Source organism: Mchenga conophoros, linkage group LG10 (genome assembly GCF_057382185.1).
Source record: "Mchenga conophoros isolate Kocher_MC1m ecotype Shallow Benthic linkage group LG10, M_conophoros_male_GT1.1, whole genome shotgun sequence".
Taxonomy (NCBI): domain Eukaryota; kingdom Metazoa; phylum Chordata; class Actinopteri; order Cichliformes; family Cichlidae; genus Mchenga; species Mchenga conophoros.
Window position 1 is genome coordinate 33,845,457 of NC_140535.1, and position 24,884 is coordinate 33,870,340.

General features: G+C 41.3%; 1 protein-coding gene across 2 annotated transcripts in view; it reads left to right on the forward strand.

Moving 5' to 3' along the window:
- The first annotated feature begins 210 nt into the window (after positions 1-210).
- Positions 211-24,884, forward strand: part of LOC146566265 (rho GTPase-activating protein 7) — a 109,074-nt gene continuing 84,400 nt past the window's right edge. Inside the window, exon 1 of one of the 2 annotated variants that reach the window (XM_085289876.1) lies at positions 211-466. In XM_085289876.1, coding sequence (XP_085146002.1) covers positions 346-466 — 121 coding nt within the window. In that variant the 5' untranslated portion in view covers positions 211-345. The remainder of the gene's footprint in view (positions 467-24,884) is intronic. The other variant, XM_085289875.1, reaches the window with a different exon arrangement.

The following is a 24,884-nucleotide window of genomic DNA, read 5'->3' on the forward strand; positions in this document are numbered from 1 at the left end:
TTTGAAGGCTTGTCCCAAACTTTGAACCGTCCCAAACATCCTGACTTTATGAATTTGGCTCTCACAAAGATAGATGTACCCACACACTTAACTTTCTGAGTGTGGAGCTGTAGGGAGGGAAAGGGCTGTGCTGTTTCACAAATTGCATGCAGACTTTTTGCATCAAGTGTCAGCCCCCCCTGCCTCCTCTTCTACCTCCTCCTCCTTCCTTACTTTGCTGAACTCTTAAGTGAAACACACCCTCCGCATGAGCCGTGACAGAGTGAACGCTGCCCGCATGGATTAGAAACTGTCCAGAAACACAGGTTTCTCACTGGGAATATGTGACTGTCGAACGTGTGGAATATGGCTCAGCACACGACGGTAAAATCTCAGCTGCGGAGATCTTTCAGCGAGCATGTCAAAGACTCCACCAACAAGGCTTGGGATGTCTTCTGGAGGGGTGTGAGGGAGAGGCGGCTGTGGGGTGAGTTGGGATTCGATGTGGGTGAAGATTATTTAGCTGGAAAAAAGCAGTTTATGCAAGGTTGCAGAAGTGTTTTGGTGAAAGTGTTTTGTGCAACTCAGCATGGTGAAGGAAACTGATATTAGGGAAGGGAGGTATAGTTAAAATCATTCGTCTGTTTCCAGTTGAGATGCTGTGCAGAAGGTGAATTAAATCAAAATGCAGTGGTTTGCAAAACAACTGAACCCTAGAGTCCAGTCGCAAAGTTTTAAATTAGCAATGTCATTGTTTTTCTGCTCATCTTGAATTCAAAGCAAGGAATGCATTTCAAAAAAGTTGGATTAGGAGCAACAAAAGAGTGAAAATTTCATGCTTAAAAGCATAAAACACCTGGTGGAACATGCTGCTTTTCATTGAAGTTCACTGGCAACAAGTCAGGAGAATGAGTGGGTATAAAAGGAGCCTCCAGGAGGCGATGGCGATGATTTCAGCTCTCTGTGGAAGAGTGTGTGGTGAAGAAGTTCAGTAAGTTAAGTTCCACTGATGCTAAATGAAGCATAACATCCAGGCTTTGTTTTATTTAGGCAAAGTTATGCTTAATTCAGCAACATCGTCATTAAACAGTCAGCAGCACTGGCTTTTATCAGTCCAGACCACGAATCACCATGTGACAACATTTGGATCATTATGTGACAAAAAAAACTACACAATCGTTGTTGGAACAAAATCAAAAGCTAAGACGTTTTTCAGAGTCATCTGCAGATGTTTCTGGAAATTCCAGTGCATCTCTGAAGCAGTTGTGATTCACACACTCTTCATTTACAGAGGCAGTGCTGAAGTGAGTCAGAGCCCAGTTTGATGGGAGATGTGATCAGAAAGCATTACCTGACTGGCATTTGGCCAATCCCACACTCAGTCACCTTCTCATACACCTGTCTGGACTAGTTGGTGTTTTTAGCTCAGTCTGTTCACTCTTTACCCAAAGAAAGCCTGCTAGGAGCAGTCTTTGAAGCTCTTTTGTGAGCTGAGTGGTTTCAGGCCTGCTGATAATAGAAAGTGACTGGATTTGCATCAGAAGTTGGGGAGGGTGGTCTCTGCTTGTGCAGCTGGAAAAACCCTGAAAAGTATTCTTGTGTTCATCAAACTCGTCTTTGGTGATATAAACTGAGGTATCGAGACTCATCAAATGTTGTCTTTATGGGTGCAAAGTCCTGTTGGGTTCCTTTGCTCATGTGTTTCTGTGTCGTGGATTCTTTACCTTGTTTTTTATTTTGGAGGATGACGTTGCGGGGACACAAATCTGGTGAGTGGTCCAGACTGTGAGTGAAGACTGTCTGTGTAGGAAAAATCGAGTAAAACTCGGGATATCACATTGGAGGATGAATTCATGGTGCACAACGAACAACAAGAGACTGTTGAGCTGGTTCGTTATCTCACTCCTCACCTGATGCCCTGGCTTCAGGTTTGGATGCTGTGATCTCTACAACTGGAAACTACTAAGAACTCCTCGGTTGTAGCTGAACAGCTAATCTGTTATCGTAAGCCAGGAAAAATCTCTTTCTAGATGACAAAACAAGGTTCGTTAAAGAAAAGTTCAACTAAAATTGTGCACGAGTTTTGCAAATTGCAATAACAGATAATATGTACACTATAAATTTAATCAAGAGCTGCAAGAACGTATGATACAGAAGGCATTGTAAGCTAGTTTCTAAGGTGTTGCTCTGGCTTTTCCTCATCTTCGAGTAACTTTGCTGGTGTCTTCAATCGAGGTATTTCAATTATTTCTGTTTGGTTCATGCAGAGACACACTACGTGTTGTTCTGGGGCTCTGACTCCAGTGAATTTTGTGAATTTTGAGCAACTGACACTTTATTTCCAGCATGCTGGTGAATTTGAATCAGCATCAGATTATGGTAGAAGTGTATTTCTGGGACTAAAGAACGCCAAGATCTGAAGCATCGTTGTCCCGCTGGTTATCGTTTTCAAACGCATGTGTGCTAAATGCTGGCATCATGAAATCTACACCTTTGCCTTTAAAAGCTATGAATAATAAAATCCATGGACCGTATCATAACATGGTGGTCAGCTGCTGCTTCCTGCTGCCCATCATAGACAGTCCCATGAAGCCACTAGCATGCGAGCTGCAGCTGTGACTGATTGTGGTTTCACGTCTCATTGAAGCTGAGTGTTTTCCCGCGGCTGTTTCGCGCTGCGAGGCAAACTCGCCGGGTGATACTCGGGGTGCTAAACGGAGCTCTCGGTTTTCGAGGAATCCCAGCGTGGCGTCCGCAGTGAGAACTTGAAAGCTCTCTCTCCATCTGAGAGGTCAGGGGCAGCATTTCAGCGCTCTTAACACAAAGCAGGTTTTAATGGATCCGTGAGCCCGCGGAGAAAATATCACGCGGTCGAGCCGAAGCTGGGTTGGTCTCATTTTCCTGGAGGCCGTTTGTGTGTGGGCTTGTTAGGTGAGCCTGTGACTAAAAGGTTAATTCACTGAAGTAGCTGGGAAAATGTCAAGGTGACCCCCGAGCGTGACTCTTCGCCTCCACCTGCTGCGCCCTGTGTGCTCCACTCTCAGGTGTAAATGTGAATGTAAAGCAGGATGCTGTGAAATACCAGCGCTGGCAAAAAAAAAGAGAGAGCTTCAAAGGACTTTCAGTGCTAAAGTGAGAAGTTGAGAATGGAATAATATTTTCTGCTGTAAGCATATGGATGGATTATGAAACCGAGCTCCTCCGGGCAAGACCTCCACACTGCAGAAAAGACAAAGCAGCTCATGCAGTTGTGTCTTTTTGTCTCCAGCTCTGTGTCTTGCAGGTGTTTTGTGAGTCCTGCTGGTGATTTGACATCTGTTTGCAGTGTTTTCCGTAGACATTTTTATTCCATCCTTCAGTAATTTTCTGCCTTTTGTTGTTATTCGTCTTTGATGATAGTATATCATTTCATTTTTGGTCATTTCCTGTCCTATTTTGGTTATTTTTGCATTTCTTTCTGGGCTGTTGTGCAGTTATTTTCACATACTAATTAATTCCGACCTGTCGCGTATGCTTTATGTACTCGCAGCATTTAATTTAAGCTGCCAAACTGAGAAGAAAGTTGATGAGTCAGCTAATTTTGGTAGCTCGTTATCTGGTCTCATAGCCTACAGAGATTTTGATGCTTTCTGCATAATTATTGGATGTTTCTCTTTTCATTGGTGCTCATTACTCTCAATAGTGTAGTGGTTTAAACATTACCTGGACAAACAAAGGGTTGCTGGTTCGATTCTATCCAGAGGTTGTGTGTCAGAAAGAGCCAAAAGACAGTTGTAAAACTCTTCTGAATCAAACATGTAGATCTGCGCTCTGTGAAGGAAGCAGGAAATGTAGCTTTTCATTATTTCTTAATGGTATTTTATAAACAATGGTAACCCAGGGATGTCTTTGTGAGAAGGAAACTCCACCAAAATAAAAGTACCAGCTGTTTCTTTCTAAGCTTTCACACCAGCACCAGGCTGACACTTTTCTATCAAAGCGAATGGTAGAAAAGTGAAACCGTGAAGCAGTTTTCATATGTTGGTTTCACAGGATTATATTCATACTGGCTCAAAAAGATTTTTTTTCAATAGGAGCAAAAATGGAAATGCTTTTGAGGATCACAAATTCTTCAAACTGATCCATTGTTAGCGTTATTTAAATTTTGTCCGTAGCATTTGGAAAGAACACTTTCATGTGGGCGTGCTTTGGAGCCCTGATTGGATTTTTTTATACATGTCCTCATTGTGACTTTGTACAGAGCCCCGCAAGGGGCATAGGAGAAAAAAAATTAAGATGAACTTTTGCGCAAATGTTTTGGCCGCATCCTTCAGAGGGCGCCAGCTCGAAGCCGACCGGGAGGTCGAAGCACGATGTGCCGGGAGTGCGGCGTCCCCCCGGCTGTAGTGGGCCTCGACCTAAAGTTAGCTTCGAGATGGTGGGTAACAGACGTCTCCGAAAACATCGGAGCACTTTTACAAATATGTGATGTCTTGATAAACCGAGCAGATACTTGAAGTTTACACAGCTACATTCACGCCTGAAAATAGCTTCAACGTTTATTTTGTGACCCAGAAAACATAAGATTGAAACTAAGTATCTGCCACCATTGTTAGAAATGACTTGGCTGGGCCGCGCTATGAATTCTGGGATAGGTTGGGTCACGAAGGCTTTCAAATGCGACCTGCGAAGGATGCAGTGTATTTTGCAAGATCATGCAAAAGTTCATCTTAATTTTTTTTTTCTCCCATGTCCCTGGCGGGTCTCCGTAACTGTGCAATTCTAACTTTTGTGCAAAATCAGAGACAAGTGATTGAAACAATTAACATATAAAACACCAGCTTGCCTCTACTAAAACACATATTGTGTGAGTTTTCCTGAATCTGAACACCACGTTAATGTGGCGCCACAGAACTGCCACATTAATCAGAAACACACAAGATAGAAATATACACACATTCCCATTGACCCCAGTCTCCTGTCATAACATGTAACTGTGGCCTCATTTTGGAAGAAGTGGAGAAATGAAACGGTGTGTGTTGATCCAAACAGCGGGAAGTTCGATATGTTAAAGATCAGCAGGCTGCAGAGGACGAGGCCGGTCTCTGAGCTCAGAAGCTTTTAATGACAACGCTGCAAGAGCTACCTGCAGGTCTTCAAATAAACGTGAAAGTTGAGTAATCCTAGTGATGCATATTAACACCTGTGTGTGTGTGTGTGTGTGTGTGTGTGTGTGTGTGTGTGTGTGTGTGTGTGTGTGTGTGTGTTCTGACAGCTGGTTTGGGTTTTCTAGTGAGAACAGATACCTGGCTCCAGCTGTGTGTACACTTACATCAGTGTGTGTGTGTTTCTGGATCAGATCAACAAATGACGTTAGAAGGGTTGTGCTCACTGATTGGCTGAGAGAGAGATTATGTAATGCTGTGGTTCAGATCCCTGTAGCACACACATTCACACACAGCTGAGAGAAAAGCAGCTACAAAAAGTTTGGGTAATGGCTCAGTCACAGGGTATAGGAACATAAGACGGCAGCCTTCTGGTGATGAGAGAGAAAATCTGAGTTTGCCTGGTGACTGTATCGTTTTTTTGTTTTTTTTATGGTGGTTCAGAGGTTGAGTGTGCAACACCCTCAACCTGTTGGCAACCACTTTCAATCAAGAAGGAGAGGAAACTTTCAATTGCTCTATTAGGTCACCTAGTTCACAGCTGTCTCGACACAATAGTGACTGACTTCAGTCGCTCTCAGACAGACTGTCAAACATTACAAATATCTACAGCCTGATTGCCAACACAGACCAATGACTCTGAGTCAGTCTGTGCTATGAGCACAGACTGCGATGTGTCTCTTTGCTATAGAGGACTTAACTCAACTGTTGCCAAATGTAAAAGTGCAAGGCTCCTTAGCACCAATGACATTGCACTGATAAATCATCATCCTTCAGCAACTGAAGCACAATTTCTGTTTCAAATCTGTAAGGGCTCCATCTGGACTCTAAAACTAAAGAATGTATGTGAATTAGTGAGTCACAGTGTGAATGCAATTTCCAACATGTACCCATTTGATTTCAAACTGATTGTAGAGTAACCATATATTATTGTCATTTTGAGATACTTAGCAACTTACTGCCATCTTTAGTGATATTAAAGTCAGTGAAGATGGAATCTGACTGGTCCCTGTCTTTGAACCAACCCTTTGAAAGGCAGCAAGAATACATTTAGATTTTATTTTTGTTTGTTTGTTTTGGCTACGTTTTGTTTTGTTTGTTTTGTTTTTTGTTTTGTTTTTTATTTAAACTGTTGAGCAGCTGAGGATAGACATGAAACAATTAAATGTTGCTGCCAAAAAGGTGGTTTATTAAAATATTATTACTCACAAAAAATACTTAAAAGTAATGTCATTTAATGTTACAAACAGCTAGCTAACTGACACTTCCACTCATCAATTCAATTCAATTCAATTCAATTTTATTTATATAGCACCAAATCACAACAAAAGTCGCCTCAAGGCGCTTCATAGATACAGAGAAAAACCCAACAATCATATGACCCCCTATGAGCAAGCACTTTGGCAACAGTGGGAAGGAAAAACTCCCTTTTCACAGGAAGAAACCTCCGGCAGAACCAGGCTCAGGAGGGGCGGGGCCATCTGCTGCGACCAGATGAGGTGATAGAAGGAAGATAGGATAAAGACATGCTGTGGAAGAGAGACAGAGGTTAATAACAGATATGATTCAATGCAGAGAGGTCTATTAATACATAGTGAGTGAGAAAGGTGACTGGAAAGGAAAAACTCAATGCATCATGGGAATCCCCCGGCAGCCTACGTCTATTGCAGCATAACTAAGGGCGGATTCAGGGTCACCTGGTCCAGCCCTAACTATATGCTTTAGCATAAAGGAAAGGTTTAAGCCTGATCTTAAAAGTAGAGATTGTGTCTGTCTCCCGAATCCAAACTGGAAGCTGGTTCCACAGAAGAGGGGTCTGAAAACTGAAGGCTCTGCCTCCCATTCTACTTTTAAATACTCTAGGAACAACAAGTAGGCCTGCAGAGCGAGAGCGAAGTGCTCTAATAGGGTGATATGGTACTACAAGGTCATTACGATAAGATGGGGCCTGATTATTTAAGACCTTGTATGTGAGGAGCAGGACTTTGAATTCAATTCTGGATTTAACAGGAAGCCAATGAAGGGAAGCCAAAACAGGAGAAATATGCTCATCACTTACTAGACAGCTGCCAATAATTTAGCCACACTATAGAGCAGACAAAAGTGTGTAACATTCATAAAATTATTTGAAAATTGCCAAAAAGCTTTTGAGATTGTCCAGGTTTTGAGCTAACTAGCTAAATGTTTGTATTAGCAGGTGTTCTAGTGTTAGCTAGCATAAGTCAGAAAGAAACATGGCTCAGGGTTAGACTTGATTTCGTAAAACAAACAAACCCCTTCATGAATTGATTGCCCCGCTGATGTCACTTATAGTAATTCTCCAATAGCTACATTTCCATTTGGTTTCACAGGCTCCAGATAGAACTGGCTAATGTTAGCTTATCTGCTAACGTGAATAAGCTGTTTGATACCCAGTGTAGCATATAGCTGCTAACCTCATTGTTTCTATCTAACAACACGTCAGTTTAGAGGTTTTGTTTGTTTGTCAGTATGTTTCGTTTGTGTTGGAGCGCTGTAAACTAGTCATTTAGTGATGTTAATGGTTAATGCATAGAGCTGGGCGATATGAGATTTTTTCATATCACGATATGTTTTTTTCATTTCAGGCGATAACGATATCTATCACGATATAAGCCAAATAACTATATTTGTAAGATTTAAATGTGCCGTTGCTCTCAAGTAAAATGTGAAATAATCAGCAGCTTGTTTTTATTTAAATATTTATTTCCCATAATAAGTTCAACAGGGTAGATGTACTTAAGGAACATGAGACTTTTTCAGATAAATAAAGGCAAATATTGCAAACTACACAAAAGGCAGCCGCTAAAGCGTTTAAGTTTCAAAATAGAACAAACGAATCAGACTAAATTGTCAATTCCACTTAGAAACAAAATATTAATTCTAAAAATAAATCTTAGTTTGTTTTACAGAAGAACAGACAAAACTGACTAACTTTTGTCAATATCAAATAAACTGAGAACTAAAAGGAAATTCTCAATCTCTCCTTGTTGTATAGCTGAGCTTTTCAAACAGTTTTAACAGTTACTTTAGTCTGACAAAAGCCGAATGACGAATTAGCGCTTCCAGTTAGAGACTGAGGCTACGTCCACACGTACACGGGTATTTTTGAAAACGGAGATTTTCCGTTTTCATTTTAAAAAATAATCCCGTCCACACATAAAGGCAGAAATGAAAGAAAACGCTGCTATGAACATGCCAAAGCAGCAGGTGGCGCTAGATTCCTAACCGTGCAGAAATGTTGGCCAATCAGAAGTCTAGAAGCCTCGGTGGGAAAAAGTAAACAAAGCTGGGGCATAGAAGCAGAACCGAGTCGTATGTGTGGACGGACAGTAACTGTGTGTATATGTAAGCATTTAAACACTGCAGAGAGTAGAATTAACAGTATTGTAGAAATTCATTTCACCGAAACAATAACGTGGCGCACAGTGTGACGCATGCACCAGTTTATTGTATTTCCAGACTTGCTTTCGGCACATTTACAGTGCACGCTACTCTGTTTTTGTCAGACTTGAAATAGCCGAAATACCTTCACACTACGGAACTTCTATGGCTCTTCCGTTCGACAATCTCTCCGGCGTTGGAACCATCATCTGTTTTCTCTTCGGTCACGCTCGGTTGATTTTTCTAGTCGGCACACTCATTTCCTCCATTACGCGCTGGCTCCATTACGCGCTGGCTGCTTCCCAAACAAACACACGTGCGGCTTGGCACTTGTGCTGTACGTAACAAGTCACGCGACGTGACGCTGCGGCTGTGATTGGTTCGGCTCTGCGCTGCTTAATTTGGATTGGCTGACCTTTTTTTTTTTTTTTTTTTTTTTAAGAGGACAAGAGCGGCGAGGTCTATCGCGATAGCTTAATTTCTCTATCGAGTAAAAGTTATATCGCGATACATATCGTTATCGTTCTATCGCCCAGCTCTATTAATGCAGGTGCCTGCAGATCATTTCCATGGAGAATTTGAGTGCTTAAAAACCTCTTATAATCGTGTGGATTCAACTCATCTTCTGTATTTTATGCAAACATTATGATTAAAAGAACATGATGAGTAACTGTTGTTTTTTAGGCAAAACCATTATATTTCGCTCAACCTAATCCAGTTGCTTTTACTACTTAAACTTAACCAGAGAACATATCTTGGATTAATAATATCTCCCACCTCCACCAACCTCTCCAACCTCTAAATTTCAACTTTTTCATCTTTTAAAATTGTAAATCACTAAATATAAAGAGTGAAAATTGTCATGATGGACACGGAAAAGGTGGCACAGCAACACAAATTAACGAATTTGAGGTTCTGACTACTGCCTATAGACTAGATCTGTCCACACACCAATCACTTTAATTCAATTCAATGTCAATTAAATTTAAGTTAGTCCGACTAATTTTCCTGCCAAGCAAAATTAGCAAGCTTCCTTTTTTCCATCTTACCTAAATTTTGCCAAAGCTGAAATATTTTCACTTGAACAAATGCTCATTTGCCATGTTCGCATCATTTGAGAAAACCTAATTACATACAGCACCACACAAAACGCTTTGCTTTAGATTTGGTGAAATTTTGGCTCTCTATGACATCATAGAGATCCAAAGGTGTAAAAAAAATTGTGTAAAGCTGCTGTTTAGAGGACTTATTATTTGTATATGTTTGTTTTGGGTGGGGGTTTTGGGTTTTTTTTAATTTGTATATGACAGGAAATAAGGACAATTCTAAAAGGTCCAGTTGAGAGTTTAGGTTTTGTCGTCATTTCCATGTTTTCACTGTGGGCGGCTTAATCAGTATTTGAAGACAGATATGAGAAATGCTTGATGGATTACTAATTCTCCCCACAAAGCGTACTTTTAATTTTGGCTTGCTCGCTTTGGGATAAATTTGCCACCAATGGAGAAAAAAATAATCACAAAAAAGCGTAAATTTCCGTCTTTGCATTTTTTTCTTTCCGATGAAGCCGTAGAAGCTTCTGCTCTCCATTTGCATAAACAGACAGCAAATTATACAGTGATTTTACAGTTAAATAGCCTTGCATAATGAAGTGGTTCTTGAGGATAAAGATGATTAAAACTGAAAATGAGAAAGCAGAGAGTCACCGAGGCTCTGAGCCAAAAGTGATGGGGGAATCGATGTGAAGGCTGGTGTTTGTTCTGCGATCAGAGACGGGCCAAACTAAACAGCCGAGTGGGGGAAACTGGGGTGAGAACCTGGGTGACACGCACACACCGAAACAAAACACAAACTTCCCCTTCATGTCTCTGCAGGCTTGACAATAAGAGGATAACACACACAGGGTGACACACACTCTTTATAATCAGCTTTCAGACACACACACACACAGTTTTGTTTTTTGCAGCTTGTGTGGTAAATGGATCTGTTTTGGGGCAAAAGGAGCAGCATGACTGCAGAAAAAGGGCATGTGTGTTTCATCATCTGTCTCTGAGCGGCGGCAGGACGTGACGAAGAGCGTGTGTGATGGAACGAACTGCAGGGTTTAAAACACAGGAGACAAAGAAATAACAAACACACTGTACTCTCCCACAGTTTGAAGGCTCAGTCATGGCAGCACTGCTGACACACAAAACAGTGGACACAAATCAGTCCTTTCCCTCGACGAGGTCCGTGCCCTGCCGGCTCAACCCGGAGCTGTTGTCATCTGTCTAAGTTCATGCAGTTCTTTGGTTAATCGTCCATGGGGCATCACACACTGAATCATTATTTTAAATAAAAGAGACAAAAAAAGCTTAATGATTTATCAGTTTGCATCCTGTTTGATCTACAGCAGCCATTCTTAAAATCAAGAGTGCTGCGACCCACACAAAAACCAGAAAATTCCACACGGCCCACTTAATCTTAAATCTACATCTAATCAACATAAATGAGAGTTTATTTAACTTAAACAATGTTATTCAAAAATTATAAACAACGTAGGCTGTTTTAAGGCCAGTGTGTGACCCACTACGGGGAAGCAAACATCAGTATTAGATCAGTAAATTTAGGTCAGAGTAATGAGCAGCATCACAAACTGACCACTTCTATTACCAGTCTGAATTCACGTTTATATTAAAATAAATGCATACATTTATATAAATGCAACTGCACATCCTCATTTCAAACTGAATTTCTGTTATTACTGCAACCCACCTGCAGTACCTTCACAGCCCACCAGGGGGGCTACCACTTCACTAAGGTTTAGCGCACCTGTCGATACATTTAAGAAACCAAGCAAAAAGAATGAGGCTGCCAGCGTCTCACATTTACATTGAAGGTGGTTTTTGGCATCAGCGTCTTGACACTCCTGATTTATTACAATCTGCCTGACCGAGCGTCTTCAACGTTTGATAAGACGCTCTGCAACATGCTGCAGTTCTGTCTCCTTTATTTTCAACCATGACTCTTGTTCTCTCCAGCTTTTTGTTGACTCTTGTCATGTGCAACACATATATGAACTTTAAAAAACCCACAGTGTAGCTACAGCCAACAACCTCACTGAGACTTCACTGTGGACTTTTAAAAGCTTTTCCATAGTGAGTAATCAACATATTTGTAACTAATATCGTGCTGAAGATGTGCATGAATTTGGTCCATTTTCAGACCCTCAGCATTAACTTCTGTGACCTTAAGTTCCTCTCCTAAGGTGTTTATATCAGTCTAATTATAGCAGTGTAGCTAGCTAGCATGTAGGAGACCAGTATATGCCAAGTAGCCAGACTTCGCTAGCTGTCCAAACATCGCTGATATTTGTGGGGCAAGATGTCAATTTCATGTTTGCACCTTGTTAAACTCCAATCATAATGTATATTTTTTTATGCACCTACCAGTGAGAGTGCAGGATACCAGTGATTGACATATGACATTGCCTAGGCAACCAGAGCCCAAAATCTCCACTTGTGACCGACTATCAGGTTCAAAATGACGAGAACGAAGCAAATTACTCCCTGTGTGGATGCAGCTGTAGTAGGTCAACGCTCTCTGCACATTATGGGTCATTATGTCCCTGTTGTGGAAAACACAGGGACTTAACGAGTGCCATTTATTTGATGTTATCCTTAATAAGCTTTATATTTCTAATGCTTTGCATTCAGGTAGCTGCTTGGTGTGTACAGTGTTAGGTGCATGGAGTATGAGGGTGAAGTCAAAGTGGTGAGAAGTCTTAGCTGCAGCTGTGTCAGGGAAGAGCTATGCTCACCACAGAGACAAAGAAATCTCTTTGAGATTGTTCGCTTTCATAAACGCATCGGATGTCTGTTGTCATCGCTGCCTGGGTTTCATCAGTGGTATTACCTCATCCTCAATGCCTTCCTTCACTCCGTCTTTTTTCCTTTCCCTCGCTCTGCTTTGCTCTTTTCCTCTCCATGTGCTGCCTCCGCTCTTCTCCTCTTTCCTCTGTTTGCCGTCACTCCGGCTGCATTCATACGACGGACTCTGGAGAGTACCGAGCTGTGTCTGTGTGTGTTCGATGGGCTTTTTGCCATTCAGATGGAGCCTACGCTACACTTAAAAAACCTTTCCAGATGTGCAGTGGGGGCACAAAAACTCCAGCTGGAATAAAAGAGTCAAGGATTCAGATTTCAGGTTTCTCGACTCCAACATCCACAAAGAGAATATTTGAAAATTGTCTTATTTACTGATAGGTTTCCCATCTGCAATTTTCCCCTCACAGTTCATGAATATTTTAACGTATGAAGCCCTCCGAATCATTTTTATCAGAAATTGTTTGATTTATGAAGATGCAATCTTCATGTGGGGGAAGATGAGAATAAGGAGGAGGCAGGTCTTCCTGTTCAGAATGAGAATGATGGACTTTCTACTTGAAGCTGAAAAGAAAATGTCAGGAGAGGCAACAAAGTGGTCGAGTTTGCGGAGCTATTCAGGGAGCCTGTTAACACCGCCATCGACCGCATCTTCTTCTGTGAGTTAAACCTAATGGTTTCAGGGCCAATCACAGAGAGCTTTGTGTTTTTAAACCTTTAAGTTAGTCCAATGAATGACTGATGAGTCGGTGAAGAAAAAGCAGGACATTCAAGAGTTGGGAGTTTACTTTTGACTCTTCACACAAAAAAGCAGCAAAGATGGACGATTTTTCAGTCGCTCGGCTCTGCATTAGGGAGGAGGACGGCTCGGCGTGGCAGCAAGCGCCGTACCACCTGGTTTAGTTACTTATTGCAAAGGTTTGGATCGAAATGCTCAATGAGCCGATTCACATTCAGCCCATGTTGGATGCAGAGGAATGAAATTTTCATGCGCTACGTCCATCAACGCTCGCATCAAGTAGCAGCTTGACTGCGGTTAAATTCCAAAATTAAGTAATTTCCCTGAAAACAGTATGCACTGGTCTGATTGCAATGCACCACTCTGTTGATTTCTATTAGGACCTAATAAAAATCAAATGAATGAGCTACTGGAAGCTAGAAAACTCAATAAAAACATCCTCGCAGTATTTTAGGTGGCTGCAGTCTGGCTCCTAATGAAGAGATTCAAGGTTGAATTTGAAGGTTCATATTTACTGCCCTGAATTCATATGTCAGTCTTATAAAAACTAAAAATCATCATAGCAATGACCTTGACATGTTGTGTACTGCCTTTAATCAAAAACCACTCTCTCTCGTTTGCAGCCTCTCGCAACTTCAGCTTGAGTTCAGTCAATAGGATCAAAAACTCTTCACTCTGTTTCCGCACCGTGAAGAAAAACCTGTTCCCATTAAAAGCCACGTTTTCAAAGTTCGATGATTACAGTGCTCAAACCTCTTTAACCAGCTTTTTAAACACTGAAACATGATGGCATACAGAAAATTTGATTTTTAAATTAAGATTAATTATTAAATTGAAAACCCACAATTTGGAACCAGTAGTCTGAATATTTCAAATAAATGTTTTCTCTAACCCTATAATTCTCCTGTCATCACATCTTGTGACCTGTTTCTTTCCTTCTGGGATATTTTAAGGACTAAAATGTGCGCTGCTGTAAGGTGGTACCAGCATTCCTAGAGGTAGCACAGCTGGTATTTTCCCCATTTTCCTGCCACAGATTTCAGTGTCGAGAGATTAAATGAAATGTTCCCTTCCATCTGTGCTCAACCTTTTAGTGTTTTTGTTGCTTTGCTTTATCTCTCAGAAATGACAAATCACTCTAATGCTGCTGTCATAATAACACGTACTGCTGCAAACTCAACACTGCAACCATATTTTTAATGCATGAGGTATCAAACATAGAGCACAGTTAAAGTTAAAGCAAATATTCTGACAAGCCAATAGAGAAGCCAATCGACTGCTTTGTGGGTCATACATAGTTAAGAGGCCAGTTCGTGTCTCCATCATCATCTAACTATTTTTCAATCAAGACTAAACATCAAGAAAAGATGGTCAGCTGGTTGTTTTGAATGGAGAAAACAAAGTGCGTTTTGGTAAACTTTTAAAGGTCCTAATACCGATTGATAATTACTAGAAAGCAGATCAAACATCCAGGGTACCACTGCTTGTGTTGGACTGAAAAGGAAAGGAAAGTCAGACACAGGTTAAAGTCCAACAAAAAAGGTTTTTTTTTTAACCCAGAAAACAAACTTGGTTAAATTATACTAAAGATCTAAATCTTGGGCCCATAAAAGAGGTCAAAGTAACAGAACTCTACTCAAAAGTTGGTAACAAACACACTGATCTACCTAAATAAGACTTAAACTTAAATACAGCCCACAAAAAGGGGTAGAATGCACAAAAACGTAGCTGAAACTAACATAACAAATTCCATTTCCCCCCCATGATCCAGAGTTGTGGTATGACCCAGTTTACAGGTCTCCATGTAGCCTTGCTCCGCCCCTTTTCCCACCTATTAGCTCATCAACCAAGGGACTGGGAGCAGCTGCCACTGAGAAAACAAAGGAAAATTAAATAATACACTAAAACTAACTAAAATCTATGCACTTATTTTATGTGATCGTATAAGTAAGTTAATTATAAACCAAACCAGTTTGCATTTCCCTGTAAATTAAATCCTTTATTTAAAGTGTTGTGTTATGTATAAGTCTATTGTAGCACTGTGATGTTTGACAGATATTACCCAATATATGTGGCTGTAACTGCAGCCATCACACCCTGGCTAGAGAAAAGAGCAGTGGAAAGTAATTTTGATGTGTTATGATGTAAATCGTTTGGGCGCCTTTTTGATTTAAATAAAGATGTGGGCCAATTAGATCATTTGTTATTATGTAACCTGGCCAATCAGCAATGATTTCCCAGCGACCCTTGCTGTTGACCTTGGTCTGACGTGGTCCGTCGCAGGAAGGCACGAACCTCATCAAGTGTGGCACGACAGAAAGTCAGCTAGCCACTAAGCTAACGGCTACAGTAGAGAAAACCCCATAAGCTGTGTCCCAAAACTTAGGCCGCATCCTTCGGAAAACCCGTCCTTCGCGGTCTACGTGGGTCGGGTCCTTCGAAGACCCAGAAGGCCGGAAGTGCGAGGCTGTGAATCGGGTCGGTCTCGCCTTCAGATTTGCGTCACCAGCTGTCTTGGTGGAGTTTAATAAACTCATCCATCTGCTCCTCCCTAAAATATAACAGGACACTGGAGCAAATTCTCGACCATCGCACACTTCTGTTTGATCAGTTTGCTGTTTGACGTTTATTCAGCTGTGTGAAAACTATAACTTTGCTCTCAGCCAAACCAATTTACTCAGGAACAAATAAAACACTGATAAAGCCAAACAACAAGTCTGACACGGACCAGCAAACTGTACTATGCAAATTATGCCACAAACCGGCCCCCACCCGTGACACTTGGAGTGATTGTAAAATTGCTGTGGTTTTTAACAGAGCTTTAATGTGCTGAAAGTATCAGATGGATGTTGTACTAGTTAAGTTAGGAGGGATCAAAAATGCTGGGATTGTTTAAAATTACTGCATTATTTAATGTACCACTATTTTAGGATTTTCCCCTTAAAGATGTGGCAATGCAAACACCTTTTGCGTCCTCCCCTTGCATGCACACTTGCCGGGCATATTTTCTATTTAGAATTTGATATAAATGTTTTCACATTTCAGGCCACTCAATATTTGCCTCCAAGAACCGAGCCGGCAGCCAGTTGGCGGGTTTGACGAGATGGAAAAAAAACTGCTCTCTGCATCTCTCGCCACAATGAAATTCAATGTAAAGCACCTGCGGTTGTATTAAAGCAGCAGAGGGACACAGCTTTGAAAGGACAGCAGAATGAAAAGAAGAAAATACGCTTTCAGCAAAAGCCAGAGTCCCATATTCCACAATATTTATTGAGTTGGATTTATTATCTTGGAGGAAATGTGCTTTAGTTGTTTCCAAAGAGAGCAGAGAGGCGAGGAGGAGGCGGCCACCTGAGAGCCACAGAAAGGCCCAAAATGGTTGCTTTTCTCATCATCTCTCAGCAGATTTTCAGAGAGGCAGGGTGTGGCAGTAAACCAGGGCACAGCCGAGGAAAATGGCTTATCTGAAATGATTCTGCTATCCTGGAACAGCAGGGTGTCCTGTGGCTTAGAGAGTGAGTTTGTTAAAGGTACAACAGACTCTTCATCTTGTGGCAGCAATAGTTTCGCCCGTTTCGGTGCAGCTTTTACTCACCTCCTCATTCCACAACCTTAAAATCTAGTTTCTGTCTTATTGGATTTGAGAGTCATTCTGTGGCGCTGAAGTCAGAGTCATGGAGGTGCTATGAAAACACTGTATCAACCCCTGTTTTGCCATCAAACTTATAAGCTTGTTATAAGAGCCTCACATAAAAAATAAGGTTTTTTTTATTATTTCTGGGAAACTTAATGTCATCCAGGTTAGAATAACCAGAAACCCAGGAAATCTTGCACTAACTCCAGCCTTCGTTCTAAAGCTGGTGAACTCGATCGGTGAATATCGAGCCGTTTGCTGCTGACAAACTTGCACAATCCTGGTGCATTAGTGTATTGTGTGTTCTGTGATGTTGGATTGCGGAAGACTTTGGCCTTTAGCTCAGCATTAGTGAAGTAAAGTTTATTTATACAGCACATTTAAGTATAACAGAAGTTGAGTGTTTATGCTGAACAACACACGATAAAATAGCAAAACGGTAGAAAACATAACAATATAATTGTAAATAAAAGTAACATCCTATACTGTTCATATACCTTTTCATGATTTCACTTCCTGCCTTTTATTTCGATTATGCTGCACTATCCATAAACATTGTCACTTTTCTGCGCTCCCTTAAGGCTGAAGAACTCTAAAAGAATTATTACTTCTATATTTCCCATCATTTTTATATTTTACTGTTAGCTGACGATGAGCAGTGGTGGATGAATGTATGGAGCTATTCATTCATAAAGGAATAAAATAAGTGAAACATTTGAAAGTGTTTCCCAAAAAACTATTTCGCCAAAAATGTTACCAAATAGCATTAAATGGATCAATATTACTTCTGCATTTGTTTAAGATAAGCTCAGTTTAGATGTTTTATTCATGTATTCTGTTCAATTTTGAATATTGAAATATTGAATCATATTCTATAAAATCATATATTTTTCCGTGTGGCTTTCAAGTTAGGACCATGTACCACTGAAAAAAGAGCTCTGAAAAACAAGCTAATGCCTGTTTTTTATTTTTTAAACAAACATATTACAATACAGTAATTAAAAAAATCACAGCTGAATTAAAGGGTTTAAGCCATGTATGACAGTATCTATGGGAGATTATAAAAAAAATGTTTCAGTGGTGCCAAAAAAGTTAAAGGTCCCTGGTTTGAGAAGGAGACACAAATCTCTTGGGGTTTTGTCAGGATGGGTATCTGCCATAGAAATCTGCCAAATCACATATGCAGGACTCACTGTAGCGAAGCCTTGTGAGTCAGGCAGCAGTGGAAGTAGCTTTCTGGGCCAACTGGAGTTAAGGCTGCTTCCAGAGACAATAGTCAACTGTGGCCACAAGATGTCACTAAGTTTAGAGGATGGTCTGCACAGGCAACAAGAGAAGCTTAAGTGACAGAATACTGTTTGAGATGAAAGGAGAGAAGATCGGTTTAATTTTTAGATTTCACTGAGTAAGCAGTGCTTGGCCTGACAGAAACCCACCACATCAGTGGGGCTGGCCTTTCCAGACAGTTTGGACTTTTAAAGTTTAGGTTATTTTAAAAAAACAAATTCAGTGTAAAAGCTAGCTGGAACCATTAACATCTATCAGTTAGCTAACCTAAGCATTCACCGTGGTGTATAAATTGATAACATGTCTTAAGGACAACCCTTGGAAGCATTTAAAAGTGCTGTCACTGCCTCTAACATCGTCCGATACACTGCTCAGCACTTTTCATAGTTAAATGTAGCTCAAAGTTTTCCACAGAGTCACTGAAGTTGATTAAGACGGAACAAGCGCAGACAATAATTAGCTGGATGGAAAAAACCACTGGGCAATTAAAACTCAATAAGTTGTTATTTCACCTGTCAAAGCTTATCATCCTGTGATGTTCGGGCTTTGTAAGCTGATTAGCTTTTCTTGTTATTCCTCCTGTATGTTGTTGTGCTTCCTACTGAAGGCCTGATATGATTCGTGATCGTTCTCACATTCACATAATGTTGGGGTTGTGAGCCTCGGTTATTTTATGCTGTGTTTTTGTAGCTGTTGTTTCACATTGAGAAAATGCCTCTACCTGACTAAGTGTTATGTTCATTTTCATATCTCTGAAAACTCCCAGGATACAGTCATCATTTGGGTATCTGTGGCTGAATAACTTTCCATTCAGTTTCCCAGGGGGAGAAAAGAATCTGTTTATTTACTTCTTGAAGGAGGACGCATGATAACAGCGCAGGCGGGTTGGTTGGGACAATTGAGCACAGCGGCATTGTGCTGCTGAGACGGATGGGAGCGAGTCACCTCGCAGTGTTGTCCCCAGACGGACCTCATTTTCTCTTCTGCTCGAGTTAGCACATTCACACTCACTGCTGGCTGAGACGCTTCAATCTTAGAAAAACTGTTTTTCTTATGCAACAGCTTTTTAAGACGTGGGTTTGAACACAGGAGCTGGATGAATTTGCTTAATTCTCTGTTGGTTATGTTGTCAGACCAAGTGGGTAAGATATTGATTTTATTTTGAAGTCTGTGATGCTTTTCATTCTTTTCTCGAGACTTTGCTCACCTACCACTTTACAGTATTTGGTACACTTTGCTAGTACTGGCTCGGACCCCCTTTTCCCTTTTTTACCCCTCAACAGTTATAAAAGGCTGATGGGGTAAAAAAGTCACCCAGCCGGGTGGGCTGGCAGCATAAACACCTGCGTTTATGAATAACCCAAGAACAAGATTTAAATTGAATCCAGAGGTATATCTACTAAAAATCTTGAACAAGTTCAAATCCTAGTAACCTCAAGGTCAGAGGTCAAGTTTTCTGAAAATCTTGTGAATGCAATAAGTCAAGAACAAGTCGAAATGGGATTGATGGGTGTATCTCCTTGCAGAATAAGGGAAGCACTTGCAGCCACCAGTATTTTTTTCCTTTAGAACTGAGTTAAATGTTCATGGCATCGATTCAATAAGGTGCTGGAAACATTCCTCCGAGATTTTGGTCCATGATGTAAACCCTGTTACACCAAATTCCAAAGGTTCTCTGTTGGACTGAGATCTGGTGACTGTGGAGGCCATTTCAGTACAGTGAACTTGTTTTCATGATCAAGACACCAGCAGATTTGAGCTGTGAGATATAGGGTGTTGTCCCGCTGGAAGCAGCCAATGTGGACATCAGGCATTTTTCAGTCTTCTACGGTCCCGCTTCAGTGAGCCCATGTAAATTATAGCCTCGGTTTCCTGTTCTTAGCTGACAGGAGAGTGGTTGTGCTTTCAGAGATGCTCTTTGCATAGCTTGGTTGTAACAAGTGATCATTTGACTGATGAGAAGGCATCTTCTCCCAGAGAACTGCCACTCTCTGGGTAGTTTCCCTTCTTCAGACCATTCTCTACAATACCTACAAGGTTGGCTCTGTGGGAAAATCCCAGGAGATCAGCTTTTTGTGAAATACTCAGACCAGGCTGTCTTAGCACCAACAGCCATGCCACATTAAAAGTCACTTAAATCACCTTTGTTACCCATTCTGATGCTCAGTTTGAACTTCAGCTACAGGTGAACCTGGAGTTTTGGAAAAATTAAAAAATAGCCTCAGGCTCATCCCATACTGAGCTGGGATGGAGGAGGGTTGCAAAGTTTAAATAGTAGACCCAGAATGAGATTTGCCAGTAAGATGAGAAGGAGCCATCAGTTAATGTGTGCTGGCTGTGCAATCAGGTGATGTGCAGGGATGCAGCCGACTTTGAGTTTGCCAATATTAGGTTAAATATACGAGTCCAGCTTTGTCTTTATTTCATCTCGACCACCGTTTGTCCAGATTGGGGTGTGAAGGCAGCAGCTGAAAAACACAGGTGCTTTTACTCCCTCCAGATCTTCCTGAGGGGAATCTAAGGGCTCCACAAAGCTCCAGCGTATCCTTTGGGAAACATCCGGGTGGCAGATGACCCACCTACCTCGTTTAGCTTTTTCACCTCGAAAGAGCAACAACTCTATTCTGAGCTCTTCGCCCTGTTCCCAGGTGTTGGTCCACAGTCCCAGTGGAGAGAAGTCATTTCTCTGCCACCTGCATTTGTGAACTTTCGATTACTACCAAGAGCTTCTTGACCCTGGGTGAAGACAGGAAAACATCAAGTGCTAATTTCAAACCTTTGTTTTGGAATTAGCACCTGAGGATTAACATCTTCTGGCGCTGTTGCAGATGAGGCTGCAGTCTCCCTTTCTCCTGTCTACCTTCACTCATGAACAAGCATGAACTCCTTCAACTCTCTCCCAGGTTCCTGAGGCCAAGATGCTGTTTTCTCCCAAAGTACCATCTCCCATCAAAGCTGTAACCTTCTGTAAATGGTCCATTTTTGGTACTGAGAAAAGTTTGGTAGTGTGTAAGCTGGAGTTTAAAAAATAAAATTGGAAGTTGCTTCATTCACAGAAACTGTGATCTTAGATAAAGTGGATGGCTGGGTCGTGCTTGTCTTCTCGAAGTGACGTTAAAGTACTTTATTAAAAGAGTCCAACAGAGGATTCTGACCTTCATCTCTTTCAGTCATTCTGACAGTATACTCTGACCAAAATCTCGTCAACTCCTTCACAGTACACATGCTCACATCTTTCTTATCTGGGTGCACAGCTCTCCAGCATCCCAACAGTCAACACAAAACGAGTCCATTTCAACAGACTCTCAGCTCAGCCTTTAATGAAACAGACTGGCTGGAAAAAAAGTTGCAGCTTTCTGCAGGTATTCAAAAAGTTCACCGGTTCATGGAGAAGTACTTAGAGCTTGAAAGGATTAAAGCACCACATTAAATACAGCAAAGTACTGGGTTACATCCCATATATCCACCATAGCCACAATATCTTTGTTAGTGAGTTTAGGTTTATAACATCTTTACGTCTGTGTGTACGCAGTTTGAGATTTTATGTCTTTCTTTGCAAAACGTCTCCGTAATGGCAATGTGGGTCTCACAGTTCTTCAGCAGAAACTATAAACAGTTACTGAAATGACTGTCAGTCATCAATTTGATGCTAATATTCAAATCAGAGGGTAAATCTTCATCATTCGGATAATTCCTGTGTTAATCCTTAAAAGTGCCAAGTTCGATTACTTTGAGATGCAAAATAAAGTATTTTGTCCTTAAAGGTTAACGTTAGCTCTGCCCTGTCCTGTAATATCACATATTTGAGTTTTTGATGTAAATTCTGTCCATCCGACTGTCTTAAACTCCTCTGCCTTAGACTGCAGCTGGTGTTTAACCACGCAAACCAAGGTGATGGAGTTGGACTCCACCTGCAGGATGAGGGATTCGGCAGAGAGGCAACGCTACAGTCACACCAGAGAAAACAGTGGTTGGAGACCACAGCATGACCAAAATTAGTGCAATAGGGTGCAATGCATTTACAATTTTGCAACTGTTCAAATGTTGTGGCCTTTAAACCGACATTGGTTCATCAAGACGAATCAAAATGCATTCAGTCTGCCGTCACTCTGCAATGTAATGTGATCAGGTTAGCAGTTGCATGCACTCTGTTTGTGATAATATGGCAATTAACTGTAGCAAATCTGCAAAAATCACAGACGTGTTGCTGTGCATTTGTTGAAATCTGTTGACATTTATGTACTTTACATTAAGCAGAAATTCATGAACTACTTAGATTTGAGTCCAGCTAGAACAGGGGTAGGCAACTCCAGGCCTCGAGTGCCGGTGTCCTGGAGGTTTTAGATGTGTCCATGATCCATCACAGCTGATTTAAAGGGCTAAATGACTCCTCAGCATTTCTTGAAGTTCTCCAGAGGTCTGGTAATGAACTAATCATTTGATTCAGGTGTGTTAACCCAGGGTGGGATCTAAAACCTGCAGGACACCGGCACTCGAGGCCTGGAGTTACCTACCCCTGAGCTAGAAGCTCACAGGTTTAACACAGAAATTCCTCCACAAATCGGGCCATGGTTGCTGCAGGACAGCGTTTAAGTGTTCATCGGTTATGCTCATCAGACTGATCAAACTATGTTGGCTATATAATATATGCGTCTGTCAAACGGTCTGAGGGTGGTTGCAGTCAGTCCGAGTCAGACTGTGATCGTTGGAGACAGGTTGCCTCCCACCAGGTGGCCTCTGCCATCATCTTAAGATGGGCATGAGGTTGACAAACTGGAAAATAGATGCCAGAATGAGGCAGCTCTCAGGTGGACTGTCAGATCGCTCTCCCTCAGTAGTCTTGCATCTGAATTCTCAGTTCAATTCAATTTTATTTATATAGCGCCAAATCACAACAAAAGTCGCCTCAAGGCGCTTCATAGATACAGAGAAAAACCCAACAATCATATGACCCCCTATGAGCAAGCACTTTGGCAACAGTGGGAAGGAAAAACTCCCTTTTAACAGGAAGAAACCTCCGGCAGAACCAGGCTCAGGGAGGGGCGGGGCCATCTGCTGCTGCTGCTGTTGGGGAGAGAGAGGGAAGACAGGATAAAGACATGCTGTGGAAGAGAGACAGAGGTTAATAACAGATATGATTCAGTCTTGGTAGTTTCTACTCAAAATAATGAAAACAATAAACATATTACTGTCAGTATATTTCAGACTGGGCTTTAATATACTGAAAACAAATATATAAACTGTGTGTTTAGGGAGTTGATCGTTGACTGGCCCATCAGTAATGTATTTTAACCTATTTTCTGCTGCCAGACTCAGTCTTTGGATGAAAGCTTCAGCATCATGCTTAAAGCATAAAAATGTGGCTGTGTTTCTTATTCAGGCTGAAAGGATACTTAGACATTGTGGCATTACTTCTGCTCATTATGTGCACAAAATGATTCTCTGTGTGCTATCGCTGTCAGTCATTTGACATTTCAAATGTTCTCTTGCTATTCTTTCCACTTTCACACCAGGGGGAAACAACGATTAAGTATGCAGCAGTGGGGCTGCAGTTCATACATGTATTCATGCGTAGTAAATGTGTAGTGAAGTGAGAGTGTTTAACTCGGTGGTTGTTCCTGCCCACTGATACACGTCTCTCCGCCGCTGCGCTTTACGTGTTTACACTGCGTGAATCTGTCAGGGTGCCTCTCAAACACAGCTGCGGTGATGTTTAATCCGGGTTTTACCTGCACGTACGCAGTTATCACAGAGCATCAGGAGAATGTAAGACTCAACGCTGGCGATGAAGAATATTGAGTGAAAATGAAAAGCGCTATCACTGAAACGTCAGTTATTAATTTGCACTTCAGGAGCGACTATTCAAACATGTTGATTTTTAGTAGGAGCTGTCATCTGCGCTCATACTGCGCTCCATGATTTCCCTCTTCACTCCAGTGTTTTAGGAATTAATGACTGTCTGCCTGTGTCTGTCTGCAGACATTAGTCATACCTTATCAGTATGATAAGTAAGGTGCTTCAGGAAGTTCAAGAAAAACTGTAAACTATCGTAGCAAAACATTTCCCATTAAAAGCTGTCATCATTTACTTTGGCTTTGTACTTTAGTTACACCCTATACATCTGCTCCAGATGTTTTTTTTTGTCAATAGCCATTCTGGCAGGCCTCTATTTTGAGCTAAATAGTAACATGCTATTGCTTGCACTAGTTCACAACAAGGCGAGCAACACTTGGTGTCAACAGGGAGGAAGAACTCCTGAGCCAGGCTCAAAGTCAGGCACTTTTCTTATCTATTTGCTTTCTTACTGAAAGAATCATTCACTCATCCACACTCTGATAGAGTCATTGGGACAAACTCGGGGTTCTGTATCAGTAAAGTACCTTTAGTGAGATCATTGTTGCTGTGGGAGGAAATCCACACAGTTTTGTCATTTGGAGGACGCTCGTATGGATCCTGCCGCTCTTAGACGCTGCAGGTGAAAATTTCCTTCAGCTTTGCCGTGATTTCTGGGAATGCAATGGACATTTCATGAGGTATTTCAGTCTGGAGCAGAAGTAGTAAATCAAAAATGTCACCATTATAAAAAAGTTGCATTTGCTTCAAATGCTTATAAATTTTTAAATGATTTTGTTACTTTTTTATTAGTGAGTATCGATCTGCCAGCACCTGAGTGACATCAGTAATAATATAATTGAATGTTTGACTTGTGTCACTGTGTTAGCCCTGAATACCCTCACTAGAAGCTTTACTGTTGATTCATATGTTGTATTTTGAGTAATGTGTGCATCCTTTAATATAAACTCAGTGGTGACTTTAGTCATCTGAGCATCCATATGTGC